A 22200-nucleotide genomic window follows, 5' to 3' on the forward strand; every position below is an offset into this window, starting at 1 on the left:
TAGAAAGATGAGTCCGGACTGTGGGAGGAAAGAACGCAAGCACAGGGAGAACACAAACTCCATTCCAAAAGGCCACAATGGGACTGTATCCCAGAACCCTCTTGCTGCAAGGCAACAATGCAGCAGGTGTGGTAGCATATTTCAGTGAATTATTAATGCATGTACCTAATATCATCAGTGTTATATCTGAAATCACACCATCTGTGAACTGTAAACTCAAGCATAAATATCAGTCTAAATATGACATAGTGAGGTTACGTTATTTATATAGAGTCTTGATCTTTGAGTGCAAAGATGAAGGCTGAATATGATATCACTGTGCCAAAAGAAATGATTTCAGTCTTCAGACAAAGAAATGTAGATTACAAGAATGAGATCATCACTATGTCCTTAAACTCAAGTAAAAACTGCTTTCACCAAAACTCTATATCATGCAATGTCAATTTTAGGGAAGAAAAACTTAAACAATGCAGAAAGAAAAGTAAGAACAAATATATCTATGAGCTTTGCAGACCTTTTGGCTGTAAATTGACTTCATGTGAAGAATAAAAAGTATGCTTAAATAAAATCTAAGTCTACAGGGACAGTAGACAATAGTGGATCGCTACTTGTTGGAAACCAGGCAACCTTGGCTCAAGGTAATATCTGTTCATTACAAAATTATTTTCTATGCTACTTATTTGCTCCTTTTATAATATTTTTCAAATATTTAAAGTAAATGTTTATCTGAACTCTGCCCAAACAGCTAAAACTGTTTTATACCTCACCTGTCAATGTGAGTAAAACTAGAAAACTGACATAACATCTTGTTAGGAGTGTCAAACAGAAAGCATTCCCCGGATGAGTCCGATTTCCATACCTTTCCTTTAAGGAGCCTTTGAGTCAAACATCAGATATATAAAATCTGTGTGTAATTATCAGATACTTGTTTAGAAACTTTATGATGTAAGCTTGCCATTTATGTAAGAAACTGCCTTTTCTTTAGGCTGTAACAATGTTTCATATTCTATTTTCCCAGATATTTTTAATTGTATTTATTTAATTTGTTTTCCTGAAGACGGTAAACAACCCAGTCTGCTTAACTTTCACGCTGTAGCCAGCACAGGGTTAATCAAGCCTCAAGAGTTACTGGTGTAAAATTCCTCATTATATTACTCCCACTCAAATACTTGGCATAGGACTCCTATTTTTTACCATCTTGAAGACAGTACGTGATATGTTAGGAATGATTGTGGATGAGTCAAGTATGAGGGTGTACTGTATGCTACTGAAATAAGATAAGAATAGGTGTGGAATATGGTTGCTTACATCTTTTCCAGTGTGACCATTAATTTCTTTCGCAGTGTCCATGTCTGAATTACAAAAAAAAAAGACAAAAACATAGATTGCACAACAGGAAATATGTTGTTAAGAGATAATATAAATGTATCAATGTTTGGATGGAGAGAGCTGTATAGGAATAATAATGATTTTTCACCGGTGAACTGTATTCAGTCTACTGACAGATTGTGATTTGACATGTTTCAAATTATTGTGCAAAGGTGCCCTCTTGTGGCTAAGAGAGAGAATTTAGACTTTGCAACTTTGCTGCTAAAGAAAGATGTATGAATACATTTATGTGATATGGTTCATTTATCTTCCTTCATCAAAATAAATAAAGGCAGTTGAAATGTTGTTTCCTTTCTGTTTTTGAATAGTCATGCTGAACATGGTCCCCTGAACTTTAGGGACATTTCCAAGGAAAATAAGTCAATTCTTTTTTTTCTCCCACCTACACATTACAGCAACTACATTAGACCAATGTTTGATGATTTTTTTGTTGATTCCATTCTGTAATTTTGACCTACAAAAACTTTTGCCTATTTGGAATTGCTTTATTTCAAATCAATAACCAGGAAAAAGTAACAAGGTACTTCCTTTGATTTACCTGCGTCTCCACAAGAATCTAAATTTTACAAGTTGTTACATAATATACAAACTTTATATATATTTATATACTACATATATACAATTTGCTTATATTTTTTAGGTGTGTTTTTTAAAAGATAAATAAACCAACCTGCAACCATAGTAATTGAATCAATAATGGCCCTATTTATTTTATTGATTTTTTTTTTTATATATTTTAAAAATGTTTCAAAGTTTTATTATTACTTTTGAATTTTAGCTTTTACATCTTCTGTAGCAATACATCCCATTGTGGTGATGAAGACTTTTTTTCAGATCTTTACATACAACAACCTGTATTGAAGTGCACAGTTAAGTAAACAATTAAGGACAAAACCTGCCTCATTTGTTCAGAAACATTTGTATTTTAATATAAAAGAACATTACAGATTACCTCTTTCTGCTTTAATTTACATCTGCAACCTAAGTGAAGTTTTACATGTCATCCCAGGGGATCTTTTTGTGAAGAAAAAGAAAGGTACTTCCTCTCTCTTTTTTGGTACTTTTTGTCCTCCCTCATATCTGCATCCTCCTTGGGTGCTGCCATCTTCAGTACCACTGCTGCAACCTTTGGCCCGACTCCTATTTGATTCATGTGGAAAGTATGAACGTTCACCTGTAGATCACAAAACCAGTCAAACCTCAGTTTTGAAAAATGTAGTATGAATGAGTGTTATCAACATTTTAGTTTATTCATTTATAATTTATGCTGTTTCTCAGGATGTAATGAACAGTTCTAACAAATGTTCAAAATATTTTATCACTTAATTGTTTAATCAGCACTTTCACAACATAAAGTCGGTTGCCAGATTCGTAGTGCCTCTGCAAGGAGGTAAGCTCATGCGGTGGATTATGCGGGATGAACCTGGCAACCTTGTCTATGCGCTGGATAAAGCATACAGTATGGCGGACAACGAAAGTGATTTGGAAACTGACGGGCTTGAATTAGCTCTGGATTCACTGTGTCTTAGACACTGCAGGGACGAATCGTCTCTAAACAGCAAGGACTACTGCTCTGAGTTTTGTGAGGTGTGTTGGAAAAAACAGTTTCGACAAAATTAGAGTTTGTTTTGTGCTAACACTCCTAGCTTTTGTAGCTCTCGATAGCCTCCAGACTAGCTTTATTTATGCAGTTGTATCGCCATAGGTAATCAGGAACTCACGCGAATAGCCCGTCTCTAAAGATACAAACAGAGCTGTGCCTTTGAAACTGTATAAAACAGTGTTAATTATTTGACATTTGAAAATGCTTAACTGTGTAGCTTTTCAGTTAAGCTAAGCTAACAGGATAGTGAGGCGAAACAAGGTTTGTGTGTACACTGCGTGGAGAACGTTATGAGATGACATTACCTGTCATGGCTAATACAGTCAAGAAGATTAAAAATAAAAGCTTTATATTTCAAATATCACCGGGAACGAGATATTCAGTATCTTTACCCAAGCCGAAAGCGCCAGCTTTCCTTCAGTCACTATCGATAAAAATGTGATGTTCTTTGTGATTTAGTACAGTGTTACAATAGAGACACGCCTCATGTTTGGAAAAAAGAAACGGCTTTGAAGTTACACACTTAACTGTACTTCACATCATTGTATTTTATTAGATGATATTTTGATCGGTGGTACACCATGTGCCTACGGTACATCTTATGTGTTTTGCATGCTTATGCACAAACATAATCCTGCACTGTGTGTCAATGTTTACAAGATATTCATGGAGAAATGTTAGACCTAGGAAAGAATGCCAAAGAGGTGGTAGCTGAAGTTAACTTATTGGGCATTTCTGTGTTTTTGGCGGGGATTAATTACCTTCATTCTTCCTGCACAGTTGGTGGAGGAGTACACAGCCCAGTGGCATGTCCCTCTGCCTCAACTCAAGGTGCTGCGGACTGCTCTCTGCAATTTTACCAAAGCCACATCTGCCTTTCCTGATGACTGTCAGCACGTCCATTATGTCCTCAGCAGTCTGGCCTTGTGAGTACCTTTGGAATCTGTTTTCGATACTGTCACTACAAGAAATCCATGGACATAATTGAAAGGTTCTGGTTTAAGTGACAAGTTGAGGCCTACAGATTCACAGCAAGTTAAAATATATAAAAAGCTAGATAAAAGACTGTACTGTGAGGGGAATTTTACTGCATAAGAAATAAATGTGCAAACTGAACCAAACTGAGGTGGGTTGTTATTTGCATTGTTGGCCTTATGTCAGTCCTTTTCTCTTGCAGGAGCTTCTTTGAACTGATGCTGTTCTTTAGCAGGGAGGAATTTGTGGAGGAGCCTTTGAAAAACATCCTAGATTGTTTTCAGGTATGAAAACAACTTCTGATTACTTTATTTGATCAATTGCTCTGAGTATTGCACACTGTAAATAGCCAGAGCATCCAGCTTCAGCCACTTCTTTTCAAGCATAAAACGACTCAACCAACTTAAACTATGAAAAACTTATCAGATGTGAACTTCCCAAAAGCTGATCAAACTTTTTAAATGAAATTGAGTAGTGCTCTGACTTGTAGTGATTTTTTTGTTGTTGTAGGAATGCCACTTGAAACTTTTGAGGCACAGGAACATCTATCTTCATCATGTGAAGCAGGTTATCAAAGGTGGAGGTCCATGGGAGAATTCAGTGTTGCAGAGAATTCTGAAAGAGGAAGAAGTGCCACAGAGTGAAGGTATATGTGCACTGCATTAGAAAGTGAAATAATATTTTAAAAAATGACTCTAATTAAACTGTTGTTAAAACTGACTGACCTTGATAGATTTTCTCAGTTTACATAAATTAGTGGGGCATTTAATGAGGAAAGATACTGCTTTAATTAGTGATATCCCCATCTAAAACTTTTTATGCCCAAGATGAAGCATTTGCTCCAGCCAGCTTTAAAGTCAATGAACTTCATATTTTCAGACTCTTTGGCTTTGAAGTGCAGCATAATAAAATGCTGTATTTTATTATTATTATACTGGGATTGATATGTCCTGCTCAACTCGCTCATTAACAGCAATCATGATTCTGCAGTTTCTTTTGATATCAAGAGGTATTTTGTACTATTCGAAGTATATTAATTTTGACTATATTAAAGACGTATGTTGACCTGAATGTTATCTAATGGACTGTATTTTTTACTAAAAAAGTTGGATCTATAAAATTATTGACCTCTAGTTAAATTTTAGCAAGATCAGGTGTCATTTTGGTTAAAGTTTATTAGCTTGGAGCATTACAGAAACAGTCCATCTAACTGATGTGCTCACTGTCTGTGCAGTTGATGACTACTTCAGTACAGAATTGCCTATCTTTTTGGAGCTGCGCGTTCGATATCTGCAGGCCTGTGAACGGATGCAGGAAGCCATGGCTCTTTCTAAAAGCTGTCTGGAAAACCAGGAGACTGGAAAGCATCTTTACTTTCATCAGGCCTACCTGACATGCCTCTACAAGGCCTCTCTGTATGAAAACCTTCAGAAAGAGGTAAGGTTGTTGTTGCACTTTGAAGCAGTTGAATAATGGCAAAGACACTTGTTTTTTTATTTTATTTGCTTTAAAATATTGCTCAAAATATTTTCAGTATATTTAAGCAGTTTCTTCAGCAGAGAAGTTTGTTTCTGTGCATTACAATACGAATGACACATTTTTGTGTTATCGGCTATGACTGTACAGTTATGAATGTGATGCTTTTGTTGTTCCTCAGATGGCAGAAATAGACGGCCGTGATGCAGTCGAGATAATCTGCAACACTGAGAGCGTGGAAAAAGACGAGCTTTTGTTGTCGCTGTGTAAAGCTTTCCTCATTCGGCAGTTGCACAAAGGGGACATGTATTACATCTGGTAAGTGTGACATTTTTAGACATGTAATGTAGAGCATCAACAAGACATTTTGTCCCTTGAAAATTAGCAATAAACTCTGTTGATAAATGTATTTAAAATCTTTTTAATATTCACACATCTTCAGATGTCAGAATTTGTAGAAGCTTCTGATCTTCTACAGTTGTTGCTACTTTGATGTTCTGTCAAATTAGCATGTCCTTTCTTCAATCTGACACCAGCAGAAAGAAGTATTAATACTTGCATGTAGGATTACTTTTTAATTAGCAGATCTTGTTTTTTTTTTTTTTTTACATATATATAACTGTGAGGTTTTACTGTAGTTGTTCATTTGTAACACATTAATAGACAAACCACGATCCTTCTAAAATATTTAGTGCCAGTATGTTGTTGAACTTGCTCTAGTCTATTGGTAGGAACTGGGCTTACACATTTTAGAATGTTCTCTTTGACTGCCATGATTTGAGTATGAAATCTCAAAGTGCTATAAGCTGTCTGATGAGGCTAATCTGTAAATTAGCCTCATACCTGCATACCAGAAGGAGATGCAGTTGACCATGTTCGCCTTCCTGCAGGGACCTCGTCTTTATCTGGAGTAGATTGCATCTGAGGGCCCATCCCTCCCGACAAGGCTTCCTGTCTGAGTGTTCAGAACTTGCTTCATCTGCGACCAACGTCAGAGCCATCTTCCCCTTCATCAAGCTGCTTACTGAGGTAAAAATGTCAATTCATCATCAGCTTAGATCCATAAGGAACATTAAATTTTTTAATGAAATGTCTTTTTAATTCTTATGACATTTCCACACAAAGTTTTTACACTGTTCCATCTTGACCTGACTCATTTGATTTTCTTATTCAACTTTTGGCTCATCTTTTTGCCACCGGTGTTTCTTCTCATTTCTAAAGCTCGGCGGTGAGGGAGTTGAGGTTGCTGTTGAGCTCTGTTCAAGGGCTTTGCAGCTCTGTGATATGCAGAGTGACACTGTAACCCGCTCACTTGTCTGCAAGACCATCGCGTTCCTGCTGCCTCATGACCTGGAGATCTGTCGCGCGTGTTCCCTGCTGGTCTTTTGCCAGGAGCGAAGCCTGGAGGCGTACCGGACTGTGTGTCTTCTTTACAGGCATCCAGATCAGGAGCAACATCCTCACAACAACCCTCTCCGAACCAATGTTCGCTTCCATATTCTGCAGGTAGGTTTCTAAAATATTAATGACAAGACATGCATCTAAAGAAATTACATTTTCAGAAAGTAAAGTATTTTTTTTTACTCACTTCATAAATTAGTTCATTACACACAGTCTGAAATATATTAGGCCTTTGTTTCTTGTAATTTTGATAATTATTGTTTAAAAATGACAAAAATAAAATTTTGTTCTAGAACGTTTTAATCTTGTGAAAAAGTTCAATGTAAAACTATAATCACCCTCTAATCAGCTTATCAACTAAAAAAATGTGTTAGGAAAAGGTGCATCAATAGATGCATCCTTAAAAGGAATGTAAAGAAAATATTTTGAAGAATTTTGGGGAGCTTCAAACGCGCTTCACTGAGGCTGGAGTTAGGAGCCAGGTTCCTCATCCTATCTGGGTCAAGGAGAGAAAGAACTGGACTTTTGCATAGTGGTTCTTCTTGGTCAAAATTTAAGCTTACATTTCATTTGGAGGAAGAGTGGATAGGCACATAATCCACGTTGCAGGCATTGATGGTTTGTGGTGCCATGTTGTGTTGGTCCACTGGATGTTGTGAATCTGTGGTCAATGTAGCTGTCCAGTAGGAAATTTGAGCGCACTTCATGTTTCCTGTTTATTATAAACTTTATGGTTATGCTGATGTTTGTGGTTTGAATGCATAAAATGGAGAGAATATATATTATTAAGTTGTATTACTAACAATAGTTTGCTCTAGAACAAATGTAAAATCCTACTATTTTCTGACTTCTAGCAATAACATGTGAGTGTGTCAACTCAGATGTGATGCCATTCCCATTTCATTGCTCGATTCAGACTCGGCGTTAGCTCAAGGACACTTGACTTACGTTGCAGAACAGTGATCCGAAGCTAGACGTCACATCTACCGCTCAAAGGTTCAAAAATATTCTTAAAGTTTGAAGTATCAGGTTTGTTTTCAAAAACCCTTGAAATGTGACTGATTTGAAATTATTTCTGCAAAGAACAATTGGTGAAAGTCCCTCTGCGTCGATGTTTGTCTTATTGCAAGGTGCCACAAATGGTTTGACTCATTTATGCTCTTTCTGCCATCAAGATTTTTTCTCCCCAGTTCATAAATTCATAATTTGAAAACTGAGAAGAACTGTAAGATTGGAATATTTTTTTTTTAAATTATAGAAATTAATTAAAAGAACAAATTACAAAATATTTCTAATTAAGACATTTTAACAACATCTTTTCCTTTCCAGATGCTGAAAGAGCGCCTGTGCTTTGACCCTGAGTTTTGGAACCTGCTCACTCTCAGGACTCACTGCTTAGAGTTGATGAGCGATACGGTCATGAAAGACGCTGTTCTGGACGAGATGAAGGCGGAAGAGGAAAAGGAATCTAGTGAATATCTCTTACCGAATAACTGTGTGAATGAGTCGTGCACCCTATGTCTTGAGTCATGCCTCAGCACGCCAGGTCCCACTGAGAGCGAAGACCTTCCTGAAATTCCGGTTGTGGTTAAATCAGAAACAAAGTGTGTTCCACGAGGTCATATTCATCAAAGGAGGAGGAAATGGAAGAGACTGAAGCAACCTTTGTCAGACGATGAGGTTGACTTTGTTGATGATCCAGAATTTAAATACAATCTCAAACCCACTTCTTTGAGTAGTAAACCCATGTACTCTCTGAGATGCACCCAAATAAAAGTGGGGAATTCTGCCCCTGTGATTCTCCCTTCAAACCACAACAGAGAATACTTGTCCCGAAGTGTTAAGAACCAGATTTTTAAAAGAAGGGGTCGGAAGAAGAGATGGATGCAGGGTCTTCCAAAGACGGAGCAAGTCCAGACGTTTACAGTCATCAGAGTTGGTGGCAAAAAGCGAGGAAGAAAGCCTTTACCGAAGCTGGAGTTATCTTTCCCCGATAATGAACTTCACCTCACAGAGGAATCATGTGGTATTGAGGTGGAAACAGAAGACAAACAGGAAGTTATACCTGATTTGGATGATATCCCTTCAAGCTTTGCTGAACACACAGAAGAGGTAGTTCAGCATCTGAATGAACTTAACAAGGAAAACAACAAAGACTCAAGTGTGGTTATTGGTTCCAGTCTCAATGAACAACCTCAGACATCTTTGGAATCGAAACTTTGTGAAGATCTACCGAGTGAGCCCCAAGCTGCTGCTGTTGCTGTCGAAGCTGACCCCGAGCTCGATGGTCCTGTCTTTGAGTTATTGGATAATCCGGTTGAGTTGCTGCACAATTACTCCCTTCTTTCTAGAGATACTGAAAGTGAAGAACCAAAACCTCCAGAATTGAAGCCATCTGATGAGGTTAATGGCAACACAAAGCAGGAGTCAGATGTGGAAATAGAAGAACCAGAAACTGAGGTCAGTTTTTTTTATTTACTCATCCTAATAATAGGGTATTGTTACTGTAATTGCATAACTTCACATTGCTGCCAGTTTTGGAAATCAAAATAATAACTTTGTAATAGAGATTCAAAAAGTCACTTGGCCCCATTTTGCCCTTCATCAGCTCTGAATAGTGACAGCCAAGCTCGATTCTGATGAGATCTAATTTTTCACTGTAATTCATCGATTAACAGCTTTCACTTTGAATGTAATAAAAATTAGATGGTTGGCATCAGATGCTTTGTGTTTATAGGGATGATCTAGTAGTACTTTTTCTTTTCAATGTATTCTATCTACAGGCCAGATGAGAAAATCAGAAATCAACATCGGCCAGGATAAGATTAGTTTTTGTTTAAACAGCAATTAATTTTGACTAGCTTACCATTGATTTGTTGATTTTTATATATTTTTTAAATCTATCTTTTTTCATTTCATATTTTTCCCATGAGTTTGACATAGTCATTTGATTATAAAATCACATTATTTTCATAAATATTCAAATTTAGTTTTCAAGCCTTTGGTCTTAATAGCTTAGAAACCTACATTTCTAATCTAAGTTTTAGTGAAACAGTTTATTTTCTGAAAAGATGGTTCTTTAATTTCTGCTCTGGCTGTAGCCAATTCAAGCTTTTTGCTTGTGAGACTCATTTACAATCTGAGCGAGGAGGAAGCGCATCTGACTCCCGCTGGAAAGAGTTTACTGCATGAGGTACTCGACCACCCGTAAGGGCAAAATCAAGCTTTCTGCTACATTAAGTCTGGATACCCACTTTGAGTGCTGATGAAGTATTTTTTTTTTTTTCTACGTATTGTCTACCATCAGGTAACGTTGTTTTATGATGTGGTGGTCGCTCTGAATTGTTCAGATTTGGTCAGAGGGCATAATTTGTCATATTTTATGAGCGAACATAGGATATAATGAAACATTTTTAGAAATTAATATAAAATTAAGTTAATTAATAAAATTTTCTCTATGTAGAAAACATGATGTCCAATTGTTTAAATACCTGGAATCTTAGTGGTTTGTTTTGAGGTATGAAATATAAGAATTAAATTTCAATGAGTGAGTATGAACAGGTGGTATCCATTGGTGGAGAAGCAGACTGATATAGAAAACAGCAATTGTATCAATTTGTCCATTGGAGTGTATTATATAGTTTGTTTTATGTACTGTTGGGAGAAAATTGAGGAAAATCAGATAAAAATGTTTTGATGTCGTAGCAGCTTCTCATATTGTTTTGTATAAGATTATAATTGACTTCTACGTTTTGCTTTTTTGTGTCTTTGTCCAGATCAAACCCATAAAAACATGGAGGGAGAAATTGCTGCGGACTCAACAGTATGGTCACTTAAGTTATGCCTGCAAGATCTGCCATAAAACATTCAAGGGTTTGAATGTGATGAGGCACGCATTCTCACATTTAAAGAGTAGGAAACTAAAATGCATTCTCTGTGGAAAACGCTTCAAGCTTCTCCCCTTGGCCAGAAAGCATATTCTCGAACACATTCATGAAATGTCAAATCATAAACCAAATGTGGAGCAAATGCAGGAAAATCCGCCTACTAATGGAATCATGGAAAAAGAGCACCCGCCCGATAAAGAAATTGAGATGCCTGTTGCCGAAAACGAAACTTCTGAACAGAAACCTAAATCCAAATCCAAAAAGCAGGTGTTGATCCTGAACAGGGAAGAACGGATCATCAGAAATGTCCGCGTCCTGCTTAGAAAGACGGCTTTGTTTCATAAAAGAAACAAAAACCCAAATGCAGAGATTAACCCGATTGAATTCACAGATGAGCAAGTTGTCATTACAGATGGTCTGGTGATGATAAAGAATGTGGCTTCGATAAAGGAGGAAGTAGGGGAAGAGGGCAGGGAGGCTCCAGTGGGGAAGAATGGGTGCAGTGTGGATTACACATATCCCTTGTGCCCGTCAGATGTCTGCGATCGAGTTTTCTTGAAACTGAACAATTCGCTGACGAGGCATGCCATCAAATGTCATCTTGGTGAAGAGAAGGTTCTGGAGAAGACTTACATTTGGTCCAAACACAAGTGCTGTTTCTGTCTCAGGTAAGAACCAAAATTTAAAAAAAATTCTATTTTGATGAAAACAAAAGATCTAAATTTGTTATCATGCAAATTAAAAAAACAAAAAAAATAATTACTATGACCCCATTTTTTTTAATTTTTTGGATGAACGCATCATGCAGCCATATTACCAGATTGATTTGGATAGCTTTTTTTTCTTAATAAAGAAAAGCATTTTTATCTTTAATATTAAAATTCATGTGGAAACGATTAATAAATTCTACAAAGAGGATGACATATGAACTATAAAAGCTGTTTTTCACACTGTTGTGTTCATGAAAAATGTTATTTATTTGATGTCAACTCCATTGCGCACAATCTTTATTCTTCACTTTCAGATCTTTAGGCGTCAAATATGAAGTATTTCCAGATCTGATTGTTATGTTTAAGGACTGAAAATGTTCTGTTTTTTTAAACATTTGTTTCCTCTGACAGGCATATGCAGTTCCTGGATCAGTATAAGCACCACATGAAGCTCCATGATGATCCTCTGCCGTTCTTCTGCTACCACATAGAGTGTAAACAGCGCTTTGCAACACAGCCAGAGATAAAGGACCACATCAACACCCACCAGCCCTTCAGACCTCAGTGTTCATACCCAGACTGTGAGAAGCTCTTCTCATGTTTTCAGGGTCTTTCTGACCACGAATGGAGACACTACATCCCAGTGCCACAGAGGAAAGAGCTTGACCTTGGAGCCAACCTGAAAGACAAGGAGAGCAAAGAAGCTCCATGGAAGCAAAGGGTAAAAATTGAAGAAATTTGGCTTCAGAATAAAAAGTCCCAAAGCCAAATGAGTCCTTCTGATAAAATCAAAGCTGAAGATTGGGAAACAACTAGTCTAGACAACAGCCAGGATTTGGCTACATGGATTTGTCCAACAACAGCAGCACTTAGCCCTGAAATCATGGAAGTTAGACCCACAATCAATGGATTTGAGGAAGTGACAAAACTTAACCCAGAGAAATCCAAGGCTGCAACGGGTGCCGCGAAAACCCCTAAAAAGAAACCTGAAAAAAAACTGATCGACTGGGATGTCATAAATATCAGAGAGTACCAAGATATTTCCACTTTGGCTGAGGGAATCCAGAAGAACATAGCAGAACCGCACATCACGGAGCACAAGACCTTTAAACCCGAAGATCCTGCCTATGCCCAATTTGTAAAAACACCCTTTGTCCGTCCGCCACCCTCCACCTACTTGGACGAATCGGTGCTTTCAATGCGGAAGAGGAGTTCCGCTGAACAGGAGACCGTAAAAAAATACGTCAACAAGAAGAAGATGAGAGAACTGGCTGCAGAAAAGGCAAAGGAGAATGTGGTCGTCCCAGACCAGAAGGTCCGACATCGCTGCGGAAAATGTCTGTCCTCCTTCAGCACTTTGGAGGAATTACAAACGCATGAAAGTCGCAACACATGCTCATCTCTTTTTGGTTTTGATTCAGATGATGAAAGTTAGCCTCATTGGTTCACTGATCAGAACATTATGGCACAAAACCTCTTTAACTCCATTCATAAACATATTGTTTGTGGTTGATGACGAGCTGTGAATTATTGTTTTCATTTCTCATTTTGATATTTACAGCAGGAAATCAGCAACAAAATGTGTAGTTAATTCTAAATCGAGCAATAATGTAACGGACACAGCTACTGTACTTTTATTATGTTTAATTAAGCAACAAAGTGATTTAAATTTTATTTAAATTAATTTATACCAGTTACAATTATTATGCAAGTTATAATTTTGAGTCTTAATATGAATCTTGAGCAATTAAAAACCTGAGTACTTCAGAGACTAAAAGGGCAAAAGTAATGGACAATTGTTAGTCTCTAAAAATATCTAAATTAAAATATTTTCTGTTCATTTTATTAAATGAACAGAAATCTATTTTTAATTGTCAATAATGAGATTGTAAGTGTTTAGTTTAGGTGAGGAAGGAAGCCATATTATTATTTTTGTCTTTAAGATGTTTGTCGTTTAGCCACTTAGCAGTGGAGCATCACCCTGGATAAAAAAAGTTGTTTTCTTAAAATTTGCTGGCTGCTCTTATTTGTACCTTTTCTTGAAGAAACTTCTAATTATTTTAAGAGTTTATTTTGATTAAGTTCTCAATCTAAAATGATGTAACAAGCTCATCTTTAATCATCTCAGCACTCCACCTCCACCATGCTGCAGTCAGTTGAAGTGGAGCTCCCACTCTTGTCATTCCATAAAAATGAATAAATAAACGCTGTCTTCTGACATTACTTAACGACATATTGACGTAGTGTGTTGCCGTCGACTTCTAGACTTTCTTACCTCGGCTATGTCTCAGCATTGAACATTTTTACACCTGAGTAAAATGCAGACACCCTCCTTAATTACAGACATACGAATCACCTGACATACTTACATTCAATAAGAATTAAAGTTGATTCAGTTTGGAGTTGGAAAAAGTATATAAAAGTGAAACTGTCAAAATAATTACTTGCATAATAACTGTAAAGTCTACATTAATTTAGAAAAAAAGCAAATCATTTCAAGTGTCATTGGGGAGTTTTTCAAAGGTAATGTCCACATCTTTGGAGTTGCTCAAAATGATGGGTACAGCTCACTAATTTCAAATATTATGGAAATACAAATTTAAATAGCTTAATTTAGGTGCTCATATAGATTCATTACAGAAAATGCAATGATGTATTTCAAGCATTTCTGTTAATCTTCTCACTTATGGCTTCCAGCTAATCAAAACACAAGTGTCTCAGAGAATTTGAATATTACAACTATGAAATAAAAAGATTTCTAATATTATGATAGCCACCTACTGAGAATGTAGGTGGATTTTAAAGTGCTGTACATGCAGTCAATATTTGGTCAGAGAGAGCTCTGTTTGTATTAATTTCTCTGTCAGTGTAGCATAAATCAGCAAGAATCATTTTCATTAATATTCAGATTTATTGGAAAGTTGACCTATGAGTTTGATAATCTTTTAACTCAATGGCACTATGTAGATAAGAAAATGTCTTCCATAAATTTGTGCCCCATTCTTAACATTACCATTTTAAACTGGAAACTCATCGATGTCTTGATCTGACATTTTTAGCTATTATAGTTTAAAATGTAATAGTTTTGAACTTTTATATTTAATAGGACCCAGGTTTGAATCCCAGAGAGGGTTTTTTCTGCACACAGCTTGCATGTTTTCCCTCAGTGTGGGTTTTCTCCAGAACTCCAGCTTCCTCCCTACCAATCTCAAAAAACATGTATGTTTTTTTTTGTCTTGTTTTTTTCTAAAACTGTCCTTAGGTATGAGTGTGTGCATGCATGTTTGTTTGTCTTGTGTGTTACTGTCGCCCTGTGATGGACTGGTGAACTGTCCCGCCTCTTGCCTGAGTACGACAGGAGATGGGCACCAACCGCCCCCGCCATGCTGCATGGATAGGCGGGTAGACCATGGATAAATCCTTCAAACTGTTGCCAAATACAGCAAATGTTAAAGACCTACAATGTGTTTCCATGATTGTACATGAAGGTCCTAACTTTTGTTGAGTAGTTTACTGATAATAGGAAAAAATTGAAGTTTTTTTTTTTTTTATTAATAAAACCAGTTGTCTTTGTGCCAAGACAGAATCAGTGTAGAAATTGATGTTATTTCAAAGTCAAGGCTCAGATTCTAACTTGTGGACTTTGAGCTTAAATTTCACTTTGAGCTTAAAGACTTTTTATGGTGTGATTCAATAGGACTGCATTCAAATCTTATTTATATGTAAAAATGTTAATAGCTGTTTTGTAAATGTAATATTGATCCATATATTTTTCTTAAGACGTGGTTCAATTTCTTTAAATAAACAAATTGTGAAATATTCTGAATGGTTAGTCTATGCAAACAGTAATTGTGCTTTCTTTGATTCACTTCAATAAAGTGAGTGATGCTCACGCTAGTATGAGATTTGTATGACCTTCAGTAAAAAATATACTATTTCCAAAAGAATAAAAAAATACATAATATACTTTTTATTGTGCTATAAGCTAATATTAGATAGCTGGCGGACTAATTTTGTTAGAGGCTATTAGCTGCTTGACGGGCATCGTGCTGATAGTTGTTTAAAAAAAAACATTACGTTAAAGTGGGTGAAGTATGGCACTCCTTTTCACTCCACAACTAGCAAAACCAGCATGGGGAAGCCTTTCTCCAGGAGTCTGACTGGCAGTGTGCAGCTGCACATTATGCAGGAGGTGCATCGTGTCAATAATGTATCCTAAATACCAGCTGGAGAACATGCACACATTCTCTGGAATCTCGTTCAAATGACAAAAGAATCGAGGTTAAAATTTAAAAGCCTAGAAAATGTGAAATTTCAAGAGAGCAAGAAAAAAATAGTGGTGCATCAGCAGAAGATCTGAGAAACTTACCTTTAACCAACCATTGGATGTACAAATATCAAATCACAAAACATGTTTGTTTTCTTTGATTATTGCAACATTTACCTCTGAGTCAATTATATCAAATGAAAAAGTCAGATAACAAATATATTTTTAATTCAGCATTGCATATTTACTGTTTAACATATTGCTTGTCTGTTAATCCCTCGAAAAAGGGTATCAAAGAAAGAATATTTTTTACATTGGGATCATCTATTAAAAAGATTTTTTGCATCACATTGTTCTAGTAAATGAGGTAATTTAAAGATATACAAAACAACATCAATACAAGGAAAAACACGCATTGTCTTATTTTCTTCGCAAAAATTTTCTTCTGCTTTGTTAAGTAGCCTGTAACCTCAGTCACCTGATCACAGAACAAGCCAGAGACCCTCTTTGTACTTCAAGGCTTCCTGCCCAGTTTAATTTATTGAACTGAATTCTCAAACATTATTTATCCATCAGCATGATAATGACTCATGCTGATGGGTAATGACTGGTTCAATGCTTATCCGATATCAGATCAGCACAATTCAGTTTCAGACCCTTTAGGGTGAGTTGACAGGCATTGAACAAAGCAGAGACATGCAGTTCTGCTGTAGGCTAACATTCAAGGTTAGAGCGGTTTCCCTTATCACATGCAATACAGGCATTCCAGATTTATAACATGCAAAAATAACCATTTTCTTTGGCTGTGCTTACTGTTATTAAAAAAAAAAAAAAAAATCTATTATTCTCTGTATTGCAGATAAACCAAGCCGGTTTAAAATCTTCAACACAAGCAGCATTCTTTGCACTGAAAATAAAGAGCCCAGATACAGTTTGAACTTTGATCTAACCTAAGGAAATAAAATGAAGGAATAAATGATATCAGAAAACTTAACAACATATGTAGAGTTGTGTTCAAAATAAATAGCCCAACATCACCAACCAAATTGATCACTGTTTTTTAAGAAAGTAGTTTACTCCATGGCAAATTATTTACCAGTTGCCGAAGTGGAGTAATAAAAATAAACAGATTCTGCAGTCCTGACAAGCATCCTGCTGATTCATTTTAAGTGAATCATTAAATGAAAAGATTGTAAAGTTTAATCAATAAAAGAATGCAAACAACTGGGCTTTTAATTAATTCAGAAAATATTACAGTTTGTAAACATAATCAGACCTAAGACCTAAAAATATAATTTTGTCTTTTCTGATGATTGCTACATTTGTGTTTTTGGTTATGTTTTGTCTTTTAATACAATGTGGAGTATCATCAATGCATTTATGTGAAATGAATACAAATATTCTCAGAATTTTAAACTTGACCTTCTTGAAGATGCTATTATTTTGAACACAACTGTATATGCATCCAATTGCAAAAGAATTATAACAAAGTAAAAAAAATTAAATAAATAACCAAAAGAGGAAAAAAGAATAATAATAATTATACGGTATGTAAAAATTACATTAAATGCTGGGATTGCAGTTTGTAGAATAAATATCTACGTTAAATCACTGAAAATAAATCTAAAATGTTCACATTAAATCGAAGGGCAAACACATCTCATTAATTAATGAACATTTCTTGGTGAGGTTATACTGACTTTGCCTTCGTTTCAGAAAACAATTTACAGAAAAAATAGCTAAATGTCATCGTGTAGGACAACACTTAATCATCTGTGGAAAAATAGTAAACATGTCTCAACCGCATAGAAAGTTAGCAATCCGCATGCAAAGTGTCAGAGTGCATTCCTTCTTTTTTTTTACTCACTTTATTTAAAAAAAAAAAAGTAGCTATTTTACAATTTTCAACGGAAGACCTGGATCAAGGAGAAGGTCATCAAGGCATGTATGAGGATAAGAAAACTTAACTTATGTTGTGTTTAACTCGCTGCTTAAGTCGGATCTGAGAATAATGTTACACTAGAGCTGAGTGTGCTCTGGCTGCAAGCCGGAGAGTCAACTGAAGAAGAGGGATTTGTTCAATCTTAATCAGCACCACAAGTTAATAACATCAATTCCAAGTATTCACAATGAAAGGAGATTGCTGCTACGATGTATGGTGGCAGCCATTTTCTAGTTTCAACTTGGTTTTCCAAACATTGAATTTTGAAATTCTAACTTTTGATAAATGATTGAACGAACTGTTACTTCTGGAAACAAGTATAAAAAACAACATTTTGCTGCAAATCTTTAGCCAGTCAACCGATTAAAAAACTGACAGCAGCGTCTGACATAGTTTGGAAATCAAGTTGTTTAAAGCAAGCCTGAAAATATCAAGGTATTCTTCATTTGATACAGTATACAACATTAAAATCTATAATGTATTTTAAAGTATTTACTTCTTTTATTCTTGAGATATCTGAAGCATTAAAATGCAGAGCAAGGTGTGATAAATTTAAATCTGCTACATTTAAAACATAACTTCTGCAAATATAAAGACCATTGTTGGATATGGCTTGTCAATTTGAATTAAATGAACCACATGATGAATGTGGAAGGTATTAAACTGGATTCATCATAGTTGTAATATTTTACTCCTGATTTGTTGATGCAGACAGATAATACTTGTTCTTCAAGTAAGTTAGTAAAATAAAATGTGTACTCTCCTATTTAAGCTAATAATGAACCTGCTGGAATACAAAAGGAATTTTTAGTTAGCCCACACATTCTAACATGCTGCATAAAATTATATGACATCTATAATCAAGGGTGGGAACTATTGATGAAACCCTCAAGTAAGAACTTACTATGTAAGTATGCATCAGATGTACAGTGCAAATGTGTCCTTACAGCAAAAGTGATAGCATCTTTTTTTTTTTTTTTTTTTTTTTTTTATTAGATTTTTCACATAACAATGTGCAACATGCATAGACATTCAGGTCACACTTGAGACAGTACTTTGGAGAGTAAGCATAAACTAATACATGACGAGACAAGAACCAAGAATAAAACAAAGCACATAGACAGAACCCACCAATCATTTCCATAAGTACTTGAATAGAAAGTAGATGACTAAAAAAATAAACAAACAGAGGTAACAGAAAGTAAATAAACTATAAATTAGACAGAAAACAACTAAAACGGGACACCTAAATGGCTTAATGTAGTCTGTGCTACTAAAATTGTTATAAGACTTAGTTAAAGGGTATATGTCAATACAACTTGAAAGTAAGGGGGAGCGTCACTCATGGGGTCACATCAAGTGACAAAGACATAATATGGTCCAAAAATGGTGACCAGCTTCTTGAAAATGTGATTACAGAGCCTTTGAGAGTATGCCTAATTTTTTCCAGTTTCATGAACGAGAGTGCATCTTTAAACCAATGAGAATGTGTGGGTGGGAGAGGATTCTTCCAATGCATCAGTATGATACGTCTAGCCAGTAGTGTAAGGAAGGCCACGAGATCAGCATGATGGGGTGACAGTACCTGGTTTTTGGGGAGGACCCCGAATAAAGCAGTGAGTGGAGAGCACAGGTAATTACAGAAAGTGAGTCAAAAACAGATTTCCAAAATTGAGATAAGGAAGAACAGGTCCAAAACATATGACTGAGAGTCGCTGGGCCCAAACCACACTTCACACAGCTTGAATCCACGTCCGGAAAGATTCGAGCCAGTTTGCTTTTGGACCAGTGTACTCTATGAACGACTTTACACTGAACAATTCTGTGTCTGGCACAAATTGATGAGGTGTGAATGCGTTCTAGAATAGATTGCCACATTTCATTATCAATCTCTATGTTAAGCTCATCAGACCAAGTAGCCTGGAGATGGCCAATCCCAGGAGTCAGATTGGACATTAAGAGGTTGTATAGTTTTGATATTGTACCCTTTGGAGTGGGACTAATTTCTAGCAGTTGATCAACCATATTGGGAGCAGGAATTATTGGAAAACCTGGGAAACGATGACTAATAAAGTGTCTAACTTGTAGAAATCTAAAAAAGTGGGCAGCAGGACGGTTAAAATTTGAAGATAATTGAGCAAATGAAGCAAAAGTACCATCTACATATAGGTCTTTCACAGAAAAAAGCCCATGGCTTTTCCACACTGAAAAGGTTTTATCAATGAGTGAAGGTGGAAATAGAGGATTAGAATTTAGCGGTGATAAAAGAGATATTCTCTGGATCCCAAAATGTTGCATAATCTGAGCCCATATCCTGAGGCAGTTCTTAACAATTATATTGTTAGTGTAAGTGGCAACATTACAGGAGGGAGGCATAGAAGGGAGTACAAGGAACCAGAGCTACATGAGGCCTCCTCTATTGGTAACCATTTGGGGGTCTCACAGCTCGCATTGCACCAGAATAACATAGTACGAATATTAACAGACCAATAATAGCATAAGAAATTTGGTGTGGAAAATCCTCCCGTTTCCTTACTTTTCTGCAGGATACTCTTTCGTATTCTAGGAGGTTTTTTGTTCCATATGAAGTGAAAAACTGAAGTATCGAGTGTCCTGAAGAATTTTTTTGGGATAAATACTGGCAAACACTGAAAAAGGTACAAGAATTTTGGCAAAACATTCATCTTGATACAGCTGATCCTGCCTGCTAAAGAAAGTGGCAGCATGGACCAGCGCTGCAAGTCCTGGTTCAGCTGGTCAAGTAAAGGACTTGAATTGACTTTAAAAAGTTGTGAATAATTCTTAGTTACGTGGATTCCCAAGTACTTAAATGCTTGCAGAGAGATCTTGAATGGTAAACTAGTTAGTGGGTAGGCTGTAGCCGCATCATTAATTGGAAATAATTCACTTTTATTAAAGTTCAGTTTATATCCAGATATTTGTCCAAATTTTTCAAGTAGGTCTAATACCAGAGGCATGGAAGTCTCTGGGTCTGAGAGAAAGAGTAAGAGGTCATCTGCATATAAAGAGACTTTATGATCTAGACCACCTCTTGTGATGCCGCACATGGGACTGGATCTCAGGGCTGCAGCTAAAGGCTCTATAGCAATTGCAAACAAAAGAGGGGAGAGTGGGCAGCCCTGGCGGGTTCCACGACCTAGGTGAAAATATTCTGAGTGGTCATTGTTTGTGCGAACACTGGCTAATGGTGAAGTGTATAACAGCTTGATCCAAGAAATAAAGGAACAGCCAAACCCAAAACGTCGTAAGGTGTAGAACAAATAGGACCATTCTACTCTGTCAAAAGCCTTTTTAGCATCCATTGAGATAACCACTTCTGGGGTCTCGGCTGATGTAGGTGAAAATATTATATTTAGCAACCGCCTAATATTGTGAAAGGAGTGCCTGTTTTTAATGAACCCTGTCTGGTCAGAGTTTATGATTTTGGGCATGATTACTTCCAGGCGTTTTGCCAACATTTTTGCCAGAATCTTGACATCTGTACAGAGCAGTGAAATTGGCCGGTAGTTGTTACAGACTCGTGGATCTTTATCTTTCTTTAGGATAAGCGAGATAGTAGCTTGTCGCATTGTGAGAGGGAGAACACCAGATTCATATGCTTCTTTAAGCATGTTAAGCAGAAGGGGAGACAATTTGTCTGAAAAGACCTTATAAAATTCTGATGGAAAGCCATCAGGTCCAGGGCATTTTCCACTCTGCATTGATAATACAGCACTCTTGACCTCAGTGAGTGTAAAGGGCTTGTCTAAATCAGAGGCTGTTTCTGTATCAATTGTAGGGATAGTAAAACTATCAAAGAAACTTTCATAATGAGCTTGATCAGGTGAACACTCTGAAGTGTATAAAGCAGAATAGAAGTCTCTAAACTGATTGTTGACAATTTGTGGATCAATAGAAGTCCCATTGGAGATGTTTATTTCAGCGATGTGTTGGTTTGAAGCTCTCTGCCGGATCTGATGAGCAAGAATTTTGCTGGGCTTGTCACCAAACTCATAATAACCATAACGGGTTTTTAATAATAGTGCTGCAGCTGCGTCAGAGGCTAGAGAGTCAAATTCAGCCTTTTTTATCAACAAGCTTTTTACTCTGCACATTTTGTTTGAAGGTCAGATAGGGAAAGACTTTTTTGTGTGGTTGTTTTTCTAAAATATGCTGAGTAAGCTATTATCTCCCCCCGTAAATATGCCTTACATGTCTCCCAAACTGTTGCAGCAGATACATCTGGAGTAACATTAGAGGAGACAAACAGATCTAAACAGTCATTCATAGTTTTGACAAAAACAGGGTCATTGAGTAAGACTGAATTAAAGCGCCACGGACGCCGTGAAGTAGGTCTGCCCGGGAGAGAGAGATCCAAGATGACAGGAGAATGGTCTGAGATTACGATGGGATTATAGCAACATGACCTAACTGAGGAGAGCAATTTGTTATCAAGAAGAAAGAAGTCAATTCTAGAGAAAGTAGAATGCACTGGGGAGAAGAAGGAAAATTTTCTGGTGTTCGGGTTAAAATAACGCCAAACGTCTGAG

General features: G+C 36.5%; 1 protein-coding gene across 1 annotated transcript; it reads left to right on the forward strand.

Moving 5' to 3' along the window:
- Nucleotides 1–2799: 2799 nt before the first annotated feature.
- znf654 (zinc finger protein 654) lies at nucleotides 2800–15267 on the forward strand. Its single transcript, XM_055031967.1, has 11 exons — nucleotides 2800–2976; nucleotides 3773–3918; nucleotides 4170–4251; nucleotides 4478–4613; nucleotides 5202–5404; nucleotides 5625–5761; nucleotides 6334–6472; nucleotides 6665–6949; nucleotides 8174–9304; nucleotides 10621–11399; nucleotides 11853–15267. The coding sequence occupies exons 1-11, from the start codon at nucleotides 2800–2802 to the stop codon at nucleotides 12874–12876; spliced, it is 4239 nt and encodes a 1412-aa protein (XP_054887942.1). The 3' UTR covers nucleotides 12877–15267.
- Nucleotides 15268–22200: the final 6933 nt, after the last annotated feature.

The sequence above is a fragment of the Poeciliopsis prolifica genome, unplaced genomic scaffold (genome assembly GCF_027474105.1).
Source record: "Poeciliopsis prolifica strain line A6 unplaced genomic scaffold, Auburn_PproV2 SCAFFOLD007, whole genome shotgun sequence".
Classification (NCBI taxonomy): domain Eukaryota; kingdom Metazoa; phylum Chordata; class Actinopteri; order Cyprinodontiformes; family Poeciliidae; genus Poeciliopsis; species Poeciliopsis prolifica.